Consider the following 15794-nt stretch of genomic DNA (forward strand, 5'->3'; position numbering starts at 1 on the left):
TGAACATTTTTATGACTTTAGATGCATATTACCAGTGAAATGGCTTTCCATTTTCTACCTGTTTATGTAGTCATCGTCTCATTTTCCACATAAGTTAACATTAAGAGTAATTGAGATAATAGTTTTGTGCTTTTAAAATTGTTAACCAGATTGTTTATTAGAAAAAATGCAAGCGTTTTAGAAACCTTTGACCATTTACTTTCTCTAGTTGTACTTCTCTTGTCCTGTCAGTAAATTAGGTGTTCTAAAATGTTATTATTTCTGAAACAAAATTCCAAAAAGTTCTTGGTATTTAGTGGTCTGGCATTGTACTTTGGTACAGACACGATCAAGCTTGACTTCCTTTGGCTATTTTTATTGCTTATGCATGTCTGAATCCCTTATCTCCAGAGTGTAAGGGCAAAGTACAGCATGATTGCTAATACAATTAGTCAGTTATGTGATTTGATTGTTTGCCTAAGTTAGATATCAAAGAGGCAGAGGTGGATGAAAAGGAGTCAACCTAAGCCAGCCAGATGATTTAATTGCAAAATTTAAAAGGACATGTCTTTACATTTCAGTAGAGTAGTTCCTTGTTTTTAAAGTCTAGTGTCTAGTATAGATGTACTCAACAACTGGGCAATGAACCGAGAAAAGTCAAAGGAAGGGTTGTTCTTTTGATGAGTTAGGGGACTGTTTTTCTCCAAATTGTAAGATCTTCACCCAATTTCCAAGAAAATATATTGCAGAGAAGATAGGGAGTTTGTTTAAAAAGCTTTGTGTAATTGAAAAGATAGAAAAGCTATGTTAAATTTTTAAAATTACCCATAGTTACCCTAACTTAGCTATTTTCATAGTTTACATACTGTGTCTATTTGGGGGCAGAAATATCTTATGTGCTCATAAGATCACAATGGACGATATTTTTATATTTTAAATGCAAAAAACCTCAAACAATATTTATAGTCTTTGTTTTTTGCATTTTACATATTATAAGGACTTTTCCATGTTTGCATATAGTCTTCTTAAATATTTTTTGAGTTGTAAGTTCATTTGCTTGATGTACTTCAATGTTATTAGAAGTTTTTCTAATGTTAGCTATTTGGCTGGACAAATTCTTTTTCAAATACTCTGTGAGAAGAAAATGCTTTACAGCCTTGAATGCTTAAAAATCTAAAAAGGGGATTCTAGGACTCCTAAAAAAGATCAATTATATTTATAATGTAATACAATAGTATTAATCAAGTGTTGAGTGAGTTTGATGTTTCTCACATTATGGCTTTAATAAACTAGACAGAGATGCTGTTGCTCTCTGGCTTAATTTTATAATCATCTGTTGCTGACATTCTTAACTACACTAGGCTTGAAATACGTGTCCTGTTGTTTTTAGGAGGTTAAGACAAAAGGCCAAAGCAGTAGTAGGGGTAAAACTAGCTCTGGCTTAATTTTCTCTTCATTATTTTGTTGAAATAGGCTTGTAAGACGTGAAAGTATTGAAGGCTTAGCTTATTTTCCACAAAGATACGGGAGGTGAAGGAAAAAGGGTGTGTTTTATCCATTAAACAATTTTGTACTGCAGATATGTGTAGAGATTCATCTATTGGGATCTTCATAACAACATTGTCAATAACAGCAAAAAAAAAATTCAGAGTAATCTAAAAGTAGAATAGGGGCTGTTTCACTCTGATGATGGACTATTTTACATTTCTAAATGAGGATATTATATAATTTTATTTTAAAATCAACTTTATTGAGGTTTAATTTACATACAGTCAAATGCACACATTTTGAGAGTTTTAAATCTGAGAAAAGTATAGATCCGTTTAACTACCACCCCAATCAAGATATAGAGCACACACATTACTTCAGAAAGCTTCCTTGTGTCTGTTGTACCCCCTACCCCTGCCCCCTCCCTGACAGACAACCACTGATCTGATAATTATCACTATAGAATAGTTTTGTCTATTCGGAACTTCAAATAAATGAAATCAAATCAAACAGACTCTTTTCTGTCGTCTTTGCTCAGTGTATTTTTGAGATTCATCCATATTGTGGGCATCAGTAGTTTGGTCCTTTTTATTGCTGAGTAATACTCTGTGGCATGAATGTGCCACAGTTTATCTGTTTACCTCTTGATAGACATTTGGCTGTTTTCAGTTTTGGACTATGATGAATAAAGCTTCAGTGAACATTCAACTATAATTGTCTGTATGGACATGTTTTCATTTCTCTTGGGTAGATACGTAGGAGTGGAATTGGTAGGTAATATAGTAAATGTGTTTATGTTTCACATTATAAGAAACTGCCGGATTGTTTTTGCTTTATGCTCCCATCAGCAATGCATGAGAATTCCATCTCTTCCACATCCTTGGCAAAACTTTTTTTATTTTAACCTTTCTGTGAACATGTAGCCGTTGTGTTTTAACCTACAGAATTGAGAAGTGTCTCCTACTGCTTGCAGTTATAGGACTTTATTGTCTGTTTTTTACAGGCTGCCTCTGGGGGACTAACTACACTTTAATTACTTTCCTGCGTGTCACAGGGGGTCAAAATAATATTCTGCTTACCACATAGAATGGCTCCTTCCTGTGGCACGTATAGTGATCGGCTGTGTCATACTTCCATCCATACCTAGTTTCATTATATACAGGTTCCTTCATAAACAGTATACAAATCCTGACTATTTAGAACTTTTTTTCCCTGCTTTTTTGGGAGTGTTTATATTAGCTTTGCAGTTTCCTCAGCTGGCTAACTTTAGTTGAATAAAAGTCTTACTTAAAGCCATTCCTGTTAGCTAGCTAAAGGCCTCTCCAGTGGGGTCAAATTTTGGTCTTATGTAAAAAATGAGGTGCATTTTATTAAAATTATCAAGTGTATCTTTACAATGCTGAAGACACAAAGTAATTGGGTATCATCTAGATGCGTAAGGAAACTAAATTTTGGTCTTAGTTGTGGATGGTTGGATTTTTTGGTTGCCTTCTTTTTTCCGTCAACATTTAATTTATTTTTAAAATTAATTTTATTTATTTATTTTTGGCTGTGTTGGGTCTTCCTTGCTGCGTGCGTGCTTTGTCTAGGTGTGGCGAGCGCGGGCTACTCTTCGTTGCGGTGCGTGCACTTCTCATTGCGTTGGCTTTTCTTGTTGCGGAGTATGGACTCTAGGCACGCGGGCTTCCGTAGTTGTGGCTCGCGGGCTCTGGAGTGCAGGCTCAGTAGTTGTGGCGCATGGGCTTCATTGCTCCAGGGCATGTGAGAACTTCCCGGACCAGGGCTTGAACCCTTGTCCCCTGCGTTGGCAGGCGGATTCTTAACCACTGCGCCACCAGGGAAACCCTCTCCACATTTTATTTTGAAAAATTTCAAACATACAGAAAAGTTGAAGGAATTGCACGAGAATACCCGTTTACCACCTAGATTCTATAATTAACATTTTACTGTATTTGTTTAATCACATATCTGTTGAAAATATTTGATGGTGTGTTTAAGCCTTTCTTTGTAGAAAAAGCATTGATGGGTAGAACTTACTGGGCAGTAGTTACTTTTGTGTGGTATAGGACTTAGTGGTTCTCTGATGCGGTAGTTCTCTTTTGAAGTTGACTGTCTTGTGTTTCCTATTATCATTGGTTGAGAGCTCAGTCATTTATTTTCAAATGAATTCCATCTAGATTATGTTACAAAGACAAAAGAAAAGCAAGGGAAATTGGTCATAGAAAGGGTTTGTTTGTATCATCAGGAGGCCAAAATACTGCCAACCTGCTTGCCCAGCTGATAGAAATGCTGTCACATGAATAACTACCTTTTATTGAGTGATTACTGTATTCTAGAGCTTTATCTCATTTGGGGTCTTACAATAACTCTGTTATCTTATTAGCCCCATTCTATGAGTTAAGAAATTGAGGCTTAATGAGATTGAATCATTTGCCAAATGTCTCATCTCTTAAATGGCACAACTGGTATTCAGACGGAAGTCTCTCTGACTCCAGAACCCATGCTTTGAACCAGAAGTCTTTAGTGCTGAAAGTTCCCTTTCTGCAGAATTTATAGTTTACATTCATTTTTGTCTTCAGAATCGGCCAAATTGGGCCACACCTAATATGAGTCTGGTATAGTAGCATTCTTGTGGAAAAGGGGATATCATATAAACATTTTTATGACTATGAAGGGCTCTTAATTCTTGAGGGAGGGCCCTTTTTGAAATCAGGCATCCTGGGGTTTTTACTGACCTATTTCATTCTCTGAAGAATTAAGGAATTTCCAGCTTGTATTAAATTGTGGAATGTATAGAATTCCTTCTACAGTTGAACCAGATAAGTATTAGCAAGTGTGTTTAGAATATGACACTGGTAGTTCTTTCCTGTTTTTTTTGTTTTTGTTGTTATTTTGGGTTTTTTAAAGAGGGTTTTGGGGATGATAGCCAATTTGAAGCTTGATCTTACTATTAAAGAAGTGAAACCTAAGCAAGCTTCCTTGCTCCCTGCCTGCTTTTGGAGTAAGCGTCACTTAAGTTTGCCAATTTTCAGGGCTTATTTCTGTGAGTGACCCAAGGAACAGTGTATTCTAACTTGAAAACTGAATGGGTGGAGGTATGCATTGAAAACAATAGTTTTTAACCTTTCTGGAGATTACATACTCCTTTTTTGAAGCTGATGAAAGCTGTGGGCCCTCTTCCCAGAAAACAATGCATATATGTAGACAAATATAATTTTACATACAAAGTCTGTAGGGGTTCACTGACCGCCGCCCGCCCCCAAGCCTATCGACAGAGTAGTCCAGATTAAAAATCCTTTAAAATTAGGAAAAATTAGGGAGCTGAAAAATAAGATTTGAGCATCAGTTCTTAAACTTTTTTCACAAATGCTGATCTCATAAAATTGATTATACTAACATAAAAATCATGTTTTAGTATCCAAGATATTTACTTCAGTCTCTACAGTATTAGTTTTCCTCACTTTGTTAAAAAAAAAAAATTAACAAGGATATTCGTGAGTTAAGATTCCTAGGGATAGATCAAATTCTCTCTGTTGATTTTTAACTTTTGCCTTTTCCATTTTATTTCTTCTACCATCAAAATATTTTCCCAGAACTAGTAATTAGGTCAAAGATTCAGATGAAATGCTTCACCAATCCCCAACTTTAGGTTTACATTTATTCTTCAACCAAAATCTCTTCATAACCCATAGATACATAGTACTTCTTTCCTTAATATACTTTCTGGTATGAGTGTTCAGGCATTGATCTTGGCAAGTTACATGTTTTATTACATTAATCTTCACAACGACTCTGTTAGGGACTTATTATTGTCTCTCTTTTATAGACGTGGAAAGCAATGCTAAGAAAGGTTAAATGACTTAAGACCAGTTCTGGCAGGGCCAGGATTTGAACCCACGTAGATCTAGCTCCAAAGCCCATTTTCTTCTATTTTACCATCCTGCTCTATGATCAAAGAACTGACCACTTTTTCTGGCCACTGGTCTGACCTGATCTGAATTTTAAAAGCTCAAATTTCCATCAGTGGAGGGAGCTCTTTATTTTCTTCTATAGCTAGCCAGTTGTAAAATTGCTGTAGTGTGTGTGTGTGTGTGTGTGTGTGTGTGTGTGTGTGTGTATTTAAGTTAGATTTTAGGTTGTGAAATGTCAAGAGCACTGAATTTACTGGCTAGATTGTTAAACCTAGAATAAGGAAGGAGGCTTAGCTGGATGATCTCCTGCCTGTTCTGTTTATATAAATGGATGTTTCAGATACCATACTCTGACAGACAATTCCAGTGATTGAAAAGTTTGTGGAAGGCTTGTTAAACCTAAACCTAGCATCATTTGCAGGAAGGAAAAACCCTAATGGTTTGGAACAAGAGTGAAAAAGAGTTTAAAGGGTAGATAAGCTTTTATGAAATTGACTAAAGGCCAGGTGTGTATTTCCTAACCCTCTTGGGATAGCCATGGGGGGATTCCCTCCAGGTCAGCTAGCTGCCTAGTGGTTTTTGCTGAGATAAGGGGCGGGGTCAGCATTCTGGAAGGGTAGTTCAGTTTGCTGAGTGAGTTTTGTGAGACTCAGCATCTTTCTTGACAAAATTATTGTTCTTCCAAACCTTGTACTTTTCCTAGTTTCAGCCTTTTTATACACAGTGGAACAGGAAGGAGAATGCGTAGGTTGATTTACTATGTAAACTTAGCGATACATTTTTTAGTTTGAACTGATTACACAGGGCTTTAAGTGAGATAGCACAGAACAGAAAAAAAAGTAGATACTAATTGAAGTGATTGGGAGAACAAAGGAAGTTGGGTCAGATAATAAAATTTTAGAGAGTTTATCTCCTTGCCTTTTTAAAAACTGAGTGATAGAGGAAACTAGTGTGTATGAAGATATATATTATTTAATTCCCAAGGTGATGAAACTTGGTATAAAGGAAAATTAAGTTGACCGATTTTAAGATATGGGGAGAAATCAGATACAAATGTAAAAGAACTATCTTAAGTCATACTTTTTGGGTCTTTACAAATTAAGGGAGCATATTTTGTGAAAAATTTCTTTTGACAGAATTCCGAATTCTAAGAAATTTAAAAAGGACAAAGAACAGTTCAAATGGCAGGATTGTTAAAAGCCACTTTATTGTATTGTATACGTGCTTAGTTAGGATGAGGGAATTGGCTTTAAAAGCTTTGTTCCCTCATCAGCTTCACCCTCCTTCCCTTGTGTTTTCCTGAGGCTGTGTGCGAGGTTTTAGCATAGAGGAAGGGTAGGTCCTTTCACCTGTTGCCATTTTTCCCCCTGCCATAAGTTCACACACACTTTTTCACATTATGATTTGTAAAAACATAAACAGCTTTTCTGGAACCAAACTGATCTTTTTATTTTGTGGTTCATACTTCATGACACTGGAGTGGGGGCAGGAGGGTGGAGCTATAAGGTGTTTGGACCCTTCTGGTTTATGGGATTGTCTTTTTCCCTTTTTCCCCTTAGGAACGGCGTGAATGTTGAGGGGGCGACACACAAGCAGGTGGTGGACCTGATCCGAGCAGGCGAGAAGGAATTGATCTTGACAGTGTTATCTGTACCTCCTCATGAGGCAGATAACCTAGATCCCAGTGACGACTCGTTGGGACAGTCATTTTATGATTACACAGAAAAGCAAGCAGTGCCCATATCGGTCCCCACATACAAACATGTGGAGCAGAATGGTGAGAAGTTTGTGGTGAGTGTCAGCCCAACTCCATCCTCAAACACCTAGCTTTTGTTTCTCCCAATCTTATCATTTATGATATATATTAGAGCACTAGGATAAATGACTGCCACCTAGGTCAGTTTGCCTACCAGGAATATGGGTTTACACATAAATAAAAGACACTGGCCCTGATTTATTGCAGGGAGTGAACTACAGTAATGGAAGAAGAGGCATATTTCTACTTAAGTATAACTCCATTTTATTCTAGACAGTTTTAAGTTTGGATTTGGGCCTTTTGCAATCATGTGTGAGTTTATTTTGTTTGTTCTTTTATTGGTTGTCATATCTCTTTGCTAATAGCAGTCTCTCACTGTTGACTCTGTAGAGTTATAGAGCAAGATTAATTTTAAAGTGTGGTGTGTCTTCCAAAACATTTGGGTAATACAGAGTTTGTCCATGTCAGAACCTACAAGTGCCCTATACCCCACTTCATATCTTGTTCTTTTTCATTTTCTTTGGAGATATCTGTGTGAATGATTAATTCTGGTTTTCTCCAAGGTCCTCATTATATTCTGCATGCAATTCACATGGGCTATTTTATACATTTCCAGTTTCTTGCTGTTGTAGATATGCAGGAAAGCCCATCTTGAATTCTGGATGATGTGTGCCAGCCCCTTTCCCAAATGCCTTTGTTTGTTCTTTAAAACCTAATTACAACTGATAGCCCAATCTGCTTAATTTTTCCCTTGGTTGCAGTATTCTTTATTTGCCTTTGATTATTTTGGGAGTGATGGTATAATGAGAAATTCATTAATCTTTGTGGAAAATGCAGTGCATTCTGTAGGTATTGGCAAACAGACGACATGTGTTTAAAGCTGATCTGCTGTTTAATGTTGCAGTCTCTGAAACTGAGATTTGTCCCCTGTATAGGAATGAGCTACTAGATATTTATGGTAAATTCTTTTTAATGGGGACATGAGAAAAGCAAGCAAGGAAGCCTGAAAAGTTCCAGAAGGATCAAATAATGTTTGACTGCATCTGTAATTTAGCTGGAGATGATAGCATGTAGGCTTTATGTCAGTCTGGTCTATGTATTCTCCGAACTATACACACAAAATTTAGAGTTTTGTGTTTCAGAGGTGCTATACTTTTTTTTAACCATTTTTTAAATTGAAGTATAGTTAATTTACAATGTTGTGTTAGTTTCAGGTGTACAGCAAAGTGATTCAGTTATACATACACATATATATCTATTCTTTTTCAGATTCTTTTCCATTATAGGTTATTACAGGATAGTTCCCTGTGTTTCCCAAGTAGGTCCTTGTTATTTATCTATTCTATATATAGTAGTGTATATATGTTAATCCCAAACTCCTGATTTATCTCCCCCACCCCAACCTCGTGCCCCACTATCCCCTTTGTTAACCATAAGTCTGTTTTCTGTGTCTGTGAGTCTATTTCTGTTTTGTAAATAAATTCATTTGTATCATTTTTTTTTAGATTCTGCATATAAGTGGTATCATATAATATTTGTCTTTTTCTGTCTGACTTACTTCACTTAGTATGATAATCTATAGGTCCATCCACGTTGCTGCAAATGGCATTATTTCATTCTTTTTTATGGCTGAGTAATATTCCATTCTGTATATGTAGCACATCTTCTTTATCCATTCATCTGTCAATGGACACTTAGGTTGCTTCCATGTCTTGGCTGTTGTACATAGTGCTTCTATGAACATTGGTGTGCATGTATCCTTTCAAATTAGAGTTTTTCTCCCGATATATGCCCACGAGTGGATTGCTGTGTCATATGATAACTCTATTTTTAATTTTTTAAGGAACCTCCATACTGTTTTTCATAGCGGAGGCACCAGTTTACATTCCCACCAACAGTGTAGGAAGGTTCCTTTTTCTCCACACCCTCTCCAGCGTTTATTATTTGTAGATTTTTTTTAATGGTGGCCTTTTTGACTGGTGTGAGGTCATACCTCATTATAGTTTTGATTTGCATTTCTCTCATAATTAGCAATGTTGAGCATCTTTTCATGTGCCTCTGTGTCTTCTTTGGAGAAATGTCTTTTTAAGTCTTCTGCCCATTTTTTGATTGGGTTGTTTGGGTTTTTTTTGATATTAAGCTGTATGAACTGTTTGTATATTTTGGAAGTTAATCCCTCATCGGTAGCATCATTTGCAAATATTTTCTCCCAGTCCATAGGTTGTCTTTTCATTTTGTTTATGATTTCCTTTGCTGTGCAAAAGCTTTTAAGTTTAATTAGGTCCCATTTGTTTATTTTTGTTTTTACTTCCATTACTCTAGAAGATGCATCCAAAAAAATATTGCTGTGATTTTGTTTTGTCAAAGAGTGTTCTGCCTATGTTTTCCTCTAGGAGTTTTATAGTATCTGGTCTTACATTTAGGTCTTTAATCCATTTTGAGTTTATTTTTGTATCTGGTGTTAGAGAATGTTCTAATTCATTCTTTTACACGTAGCTATCCAGTTTCCCCAGCACCACTTATTGAAGAGACTGCCTTTTCTCCATTGTATATTTTTGCCTCATTTGTCATAGATTAATTGATCATAAGTGTGTGGGTTTTTTCCTGCGCTTTCTATCCTGTTCCATTGATCTATATGTCTGTTTTTGTGCCAATACTACACTGTTTTGATTACTGTAGCTTTGTAGTACAGTCTGAAGCCAGGGAGCATGATTCCTCTAGCTCCATTCTTCTTTCTCAAGATTGTTTTGGCTATTTAAGGTGTTTTGTGTTTCCATACAAATAAAAAATTTTTTTGTTCTAGTTTTGTGAAAAATGCCACTGGTAATTTGATAGGGATTGTGTTGAATCTGTATATTGCCTTGGGTAGTCACGGTAATTTTAACAATATTGATTATTCCAATCCAAGAACATGGTATATTTTTCCATCTGTTTATGTCATCTTCAGTTTCTGTTATCAGTGTCTTATAGTTTTTGTAATACAAATCTTTTGCCTCCTTAGCTAGGTTTATTCCTAAGTATTTTATTCTTTTTGATATGATGGTAAATGGGATTGTTTCCTTAATTTCTCTTTCTGATATTTCATTTTTAGTGTATAGAAATGCAACAGATTTCTGTATATTAATTTTGTATCCAGCAACTTTACTGAATTCATTGATGAGCTCTAGTAGTTTTCTGGTAGCATCTTTAGGATTTTCTATGTGTAGCATCATGTCAATTGCAAACAGTGACAGTTCTGTTTCTTCTTTTCCAATTTGGATTCCTTTTATTTCTTTTTGTCTCTGATTGCTGTGGCTAGGGCTTCCAAAACTGTGTTGAATAAAAGTGATGAGAGTGGGCATCCTTGTCTTGTTCCTGATCTTAGAGGAAATGCTTTCAGCTTTTCATCATTGAGTATGATGTTAGCTGTGGGTTTGTCATATATGACCTTTATTTATTTTATTTTAAAATTTATTTATTTAATTTATTTATTTTGGGCTACATTGGGGCTTCGTTGCTACGCGCAGGCTTTTCTCTAGTTGCGGTGAGTGGGGGCTACTGTTCATTGCGGTGTGTGCGCTTCTCATCGTGGTGGCTTCTCTTCTTTCTTGTTGCCGAGCATGGGACCATGGGCTTCAGTAGTTGTGGCACGCGGGCTCAGTAGTCGTGGCTCGAGGGCTGTAGAGTGCAGGCTCAGTAGTTGTGGTGCATGGGCTTAGTTGCTCCACGGCATGTGGGATCTTCCTGGACCACGGATAGAACCCGTGTCTCCTGCATTGGCAGGCAGATTCTTAACCACTGCGCCACCAGGGAAGTCCCTATATGGCCTTTATTATGTTGAAGTATGTTTCCTCTGTGTCCGCTTTCTGAAGAGATTTTATCATAAATGGATGTTGAATTTTATCAAAAGCTTTTTCTGCATCTATTGAGATGATCATATGGTTTTATTCTTCAGTTTGTTAGTGTGGTGTATCACATTGATTTGCAGATGTTGAAGAATACTTGGATCCCTGGAATAAGTCCCACTTGGTCATGGTGTATGACCCTTTTAATGTATTGTTGGAGTCGGTTTGCTAGTATTTTTTAAAAATTAATTTATTATTTATTTTTGGCTGCATTGGATCTTCGTTGCTGCGCAAGGGCTTTTCTCTAGTTGTGGCGAGCGGGGGCTACTCTTCATTGCGGTGTGCGGACTTCTCATTGCAGTGGCTTCTCTTGTTGCGGAGCATGGGCTGTGGGCGTGTGGGCTTCAGTAGTTGTGGCATGCGGGCTCAGTAGTTGTGGCTCGCGGGCTCTAGAGCACAGGCTCAGTAGGTGTGGTGCACAGGCTTAGTTGCTTTGAGGCATGTGGATCTTCCCGCACCAGGGCTTGAACCCGTGTCCTCTGCGTTGGCAGGCAGTTCCTTAACCACTTTGCCACCAGGAAAGTCCCAGTTTGCTAGTATTTTGTTGAGGATTTTTGTGTTCATCAGTGATACTGGCCTGTAATTTTCCTTTTTTGTGATATCTTTGTTTGGTTTTGGTATCAGGGTGATGGTGGCCTCATAGAATGAGTTAGTAAGTGTTCGTTCCTCTGCAATTTTTTAGAATAGTTTCAGAAGGATAGGTGTTAACTCTTCTGTAGATGTTAGTAGAATTCACCTGTGAAGCCATCTGGTCTTGGACTTTTGTTTGTTGGGAGTTTTTAAATTACTGATTCAATTTCAGTACTGGTAATTGGTCTCTTTATATTTTCTATTTCTTCCTGCTTCAGTCTTGGGAGATTGTACCATTCTAAGAATGTGTCCATTTCTTCTAGGTTGTCCATTTTATGGATGTATAGTTTCTCGTAGTAGTCTCTCATGATCCTTTGTAGAGGTGCTATACTTTTAATCATAAGACATGTAAGAAGTAGAAATCAAGATTGGGCCCTAAAAATGGAGCAGATTGGATATTGAGACCTTTGGGGAATTACCTGAGACCTCGAGAACCTCTGTAGACTTAGAAAAGGAATGAAACTACTAATTGTCCTTTTTTAAAAAATCAACTTTATTGAGCATAATTTACTAACATTAACATTCACCCATGTTAAATGTCTAGTTTCATGAGTTTTAATTAAAGCACATAGTTTTATAATCACCACAATCAAGATATAGAACATTTTCATTGTCCCAGGAAGTTCCCTCATGCCCCTTTGTAGTCAGTCCTCTTTCCCTTCCACTGCCTCTGTCAACCACTGATCACCTTTCTGTTACTGTATTCTGCCTTTTTTAGAATGTCAAATAAATGGAAGCATACAATATGTAGTCTTTCATGTCTAGCTTTGTTCACTTAGTATAGTCCTTTAAGATTGATACATGAGGGCTTCCCTGGTGGCGCAGTGGTTGAGAGTCCGCCTGCCGATGCAGGGGACACAGGTTCGTGCCCCGGTCTGGGAAGATCCCACATGCTGCAGAGTGGCTGGGCCCGTGCGCCATGGCCGCTGAGCCTGCACTTCCGGAGCCTGTGCTCTGCAACGGGAGAGGCCACAAGAGTGAGAGGCCCGCGTACTGAAAAAAAAAAAAAGATTGATACGTGTTGTTGCATATATCAATAGTTTATTCCTTTTTAATTACTGATAGTATTCCATTGGATGGATTTACTACAGTTTATTTATCTGTTCGCTTGTTGTTGCCCATTTGTGTTGTTTCCAGTTTGGGGCTATTATTAATGACGCTGCCATGAAATAACATTAATGTACAGGTCTTTATGTAGATTTATGTTTTCATTTCTCTTGAATACATACACAGCTAGAAGTGGAATTGCAGGGTCAAATGAGAAAATGTCAAACTGTTTTCCAAAGAGGCTGTACTGTTTTTGTATTCTCATCTGTAGTGGAGCGTTCCAGTTGCTCCGTAACCTCTTGAATACTTGGTATTTTCAGTTTTTTAAATTCTAGCCATTCTAGTGAGTATAGTGGTGTTTCATTCTGATTTTAATTTTGCATTTGCCTAATGACTCATGATGAGTGTATTTTCATGTGCTTAATGGCTTTTCTTATATCTTCATTGTTAAAGTATCTGTTCTGCTCTTGCCCATTTAAAAAATTGGGCTGGGGCTTCCCTGGTGGTGCAGTGGTTGAGAGTCCACCTGCCGATGCAGGGGACACGGGTTCGTGCCCCGGTCCGGGAAGATCCCACATGCCGCGGAGCGGCTGGGCCTGTGAGCCATGGCCGCTGAGCCTGCATGTCTGGATCCTGTGCTCCGCAATGGGAGAGGCCACAACAGTGAGAGGCCCGCGTACCAAAAAAAAAAAAAGGGCTGTTTGTCTTATTTTGTTTTAAGTGTTATTTATGTATACTGTATATAAGTCTTTTATCAGATAAATGCTTTGTAAAATATTTCTCCCAGTCTGAGGCTTGCCTTTTTATTTTATTTTTAACAGTGTCTTTCAAAAAAACAAGTTTTAAACTCTGATGAAGTGTAGTTTGTCAATTTCTTTCTTTTATGAATAATGCTTTTTGTGTTCTAAGAAATCTGCCTACCTCAAGAACACAAATTTTTATGTTTTCTTCTAAAAGTTTTATAGTTTTAGCTTTCTGATTTTGTAATAACTTTATTTCGAAGTATGATTCACATACCATAAATTCACCCATTTAAAGTGTACAATTCAGTGGTTCTTAATATGCTCACAGAATTGTGCAACTATCACCACAATTTTAGAACATTTTCATCATCTCAAAAAGAAACTCTAGGGGCTTCCCTGGTGGCGCAGTGGTTGAGAATCTGCCTGCCAATGCAGGGGACACAGGTTCGAGCCCTGGTCTTGGAGAATCCCACATGCCGTGGAGCAACTAGGTCCGTGAGCCACAGCTACTGAGCCTGTGCGTCTGGAGCCTGTGCTCCGCAACGAGAGGCCGCGACAGTGAGAGTCCCGCGCACCGCCATGAAGAGTGGCCCCCGCTTACCGCAACTGGAGAAAGCCCTCTCACAGAAACGAAGACCCAACATAGCCATAAATAAATAAATAAATTTATTTAAAAAAAAAAAAAGAAACTCTATACCCTTTAGCCATCATTCTCCAAACCTCCTATCCCCTGTAGTCCTAGGCAACCACTAATCTACTTTCCATCTCTATAGATTTGCCTATTCTGGATGTTTCATATAAGTGAAGCCATATGTATTTTCAAGGTTTATCCATGTTGTAGCATGTATCAGCCAAATGACACTCCATTGTATGAATATAGCACATTTAATTTATCTCTTCTTCTATTGATGGACATTTGGGGTTCTTTATATTTTTTGCCTCTTGTGTATATTGCTGGTATGAGCATGTGTGTACGAGTTTTTGTGTGGATACCTGTTTTCATTTCTCTTGGAAAGAAATACTTAGGAGTAGAATTGCTGGGTCATATGGTAACTCCTATGTTTAACCTTTTGAGGAAATGCCAAACTGTTTTCCAAAGTGGCCGCATCATAGTTTTATTCTTATGTTTAGGTCTGTGATCCATTTTGAGTTGATTGTTGTATATTGTATGATTTAAGGGTCAAGGTTATTTTTTCCCCCATATGGGTATCCAGTTTTAGCAACTTGTGTTGAAAAGAATATTCTTTCCGCACTGAAATACCTTGACATTATTGTTGAAGATCAGTTGAACATATATGTGTGGTTTTATTTCTGTATACTGTTCTGTTCCATTGAGTGTATGTCTGAACATTTTAATATTTATGTCATTTTGATGTTGTTCTCTTTTTAGTGTCTTTTTCATTGGGAATGGGTCATATCTTCTTGGTTCTTTGTACAGTGAGTAATTTTGGATTGTATCCTGGGTATTGTGAATGTTACATTGTGTAGACTCTGGATTCTGTGATATTCCTCTGAGGAATATTGATGTATTTGTTTTACTTGGCAGTTAACTGTAAGCTGTGTCAGCTTCTGTGAGTTGCACTTCAAGTCTCATTTCAATTCTTTCAGCTTTTGCTGTGCTACTTTTGAGTCTGTCTTGTGTATATATCATTTAGGGAGGGATCAGCCTGAGATGTATGTGATGTTCGTTCACAGAATTAAGGCATCCCCTTTTCTGGTTCTGTCTCTTTTGGGATTCTCTACTCATTTTGGTGGCATCCATGATTGCCCAGAACCTTTCTCTCTTTCCTCTGGCCAGAAAGATGTCACAGTTTTTCTTGGAGTTTTAGTTGCTTAAGTTATGCTAATTTGTGACTGATGCTCCCTCTCAGGGCAAAATCCCCTAAAAGCAGGAAACTCCCCAACTCTGTCAATTGCTTCATGTTTTGACTCCCCTTTACAATTTTAGTGTACCATTCAGAATCCTCAGGTTATTGGTTTTTGTATTTTTTCCAGAGCTTGTAGTTGTTCACTGGGAGGGTTGGTCTATAGAGAGTTTACCTGAAGCAGAATCTTCAGTTCTATCCATGTTTTCTTTATGTATAATGAAGTCATTATGTCTTAAAGTGAATTGACACCTTAAACATCTCTTGCATTGTTCTTTGTTCTGAAGTCTGTCTCTAATATTAACATATAGCCACTAATAGCCGCTTCAGCTTTCTTTTGGTTATTGTTTTCATTGGATATCTTTTCCATTCTTTTACTTTTAACCGATCTGTATAATTATACTTAAAATGGGTTTCTTGTAGACACCATATAGTTGTATCTTGCTTTTTTTGTGCAGTCTGGCAATCTTGGTCTTTTACTTGGAGTGTAT

General features: G+C 37.4%; 1 protein-coding gene across 1 annotated transcript in view; it reads left to right on the forward strand.

Moving 5' to 3' along the window:
* Positions 1–15794, forward strand: part of SNX27 (sorting nexin 27) — a gene marked incomplete at its 5' end in the record, with an annotated part of 83444 nt that overhangs the window by 16558 nt on the left and 51092 nt on the right. The window contains one exon of the mRNA XM_079932800.1: positions 6938–7169. Coding sequence (XP_079788926.1) covers positions 6938–7169 — 232 coding nt within the window. The remainder of the gene's footprint in view (positions 1–6937; positions 7170–15794) is intronic.

Source organism: Stenella coeruleoalba, assembly GCF_951394435.1.
Source record: "Stenella coeruleoalba genome assembly, chromosome: 1".
In the NCBI taxonomy this organism is placed as follows: Eukaryota; Metazoa; Chordata; class Mammalia; order Artiodactyla; family Delphinidae; genus Stenella; species Stenella coeruleoalba.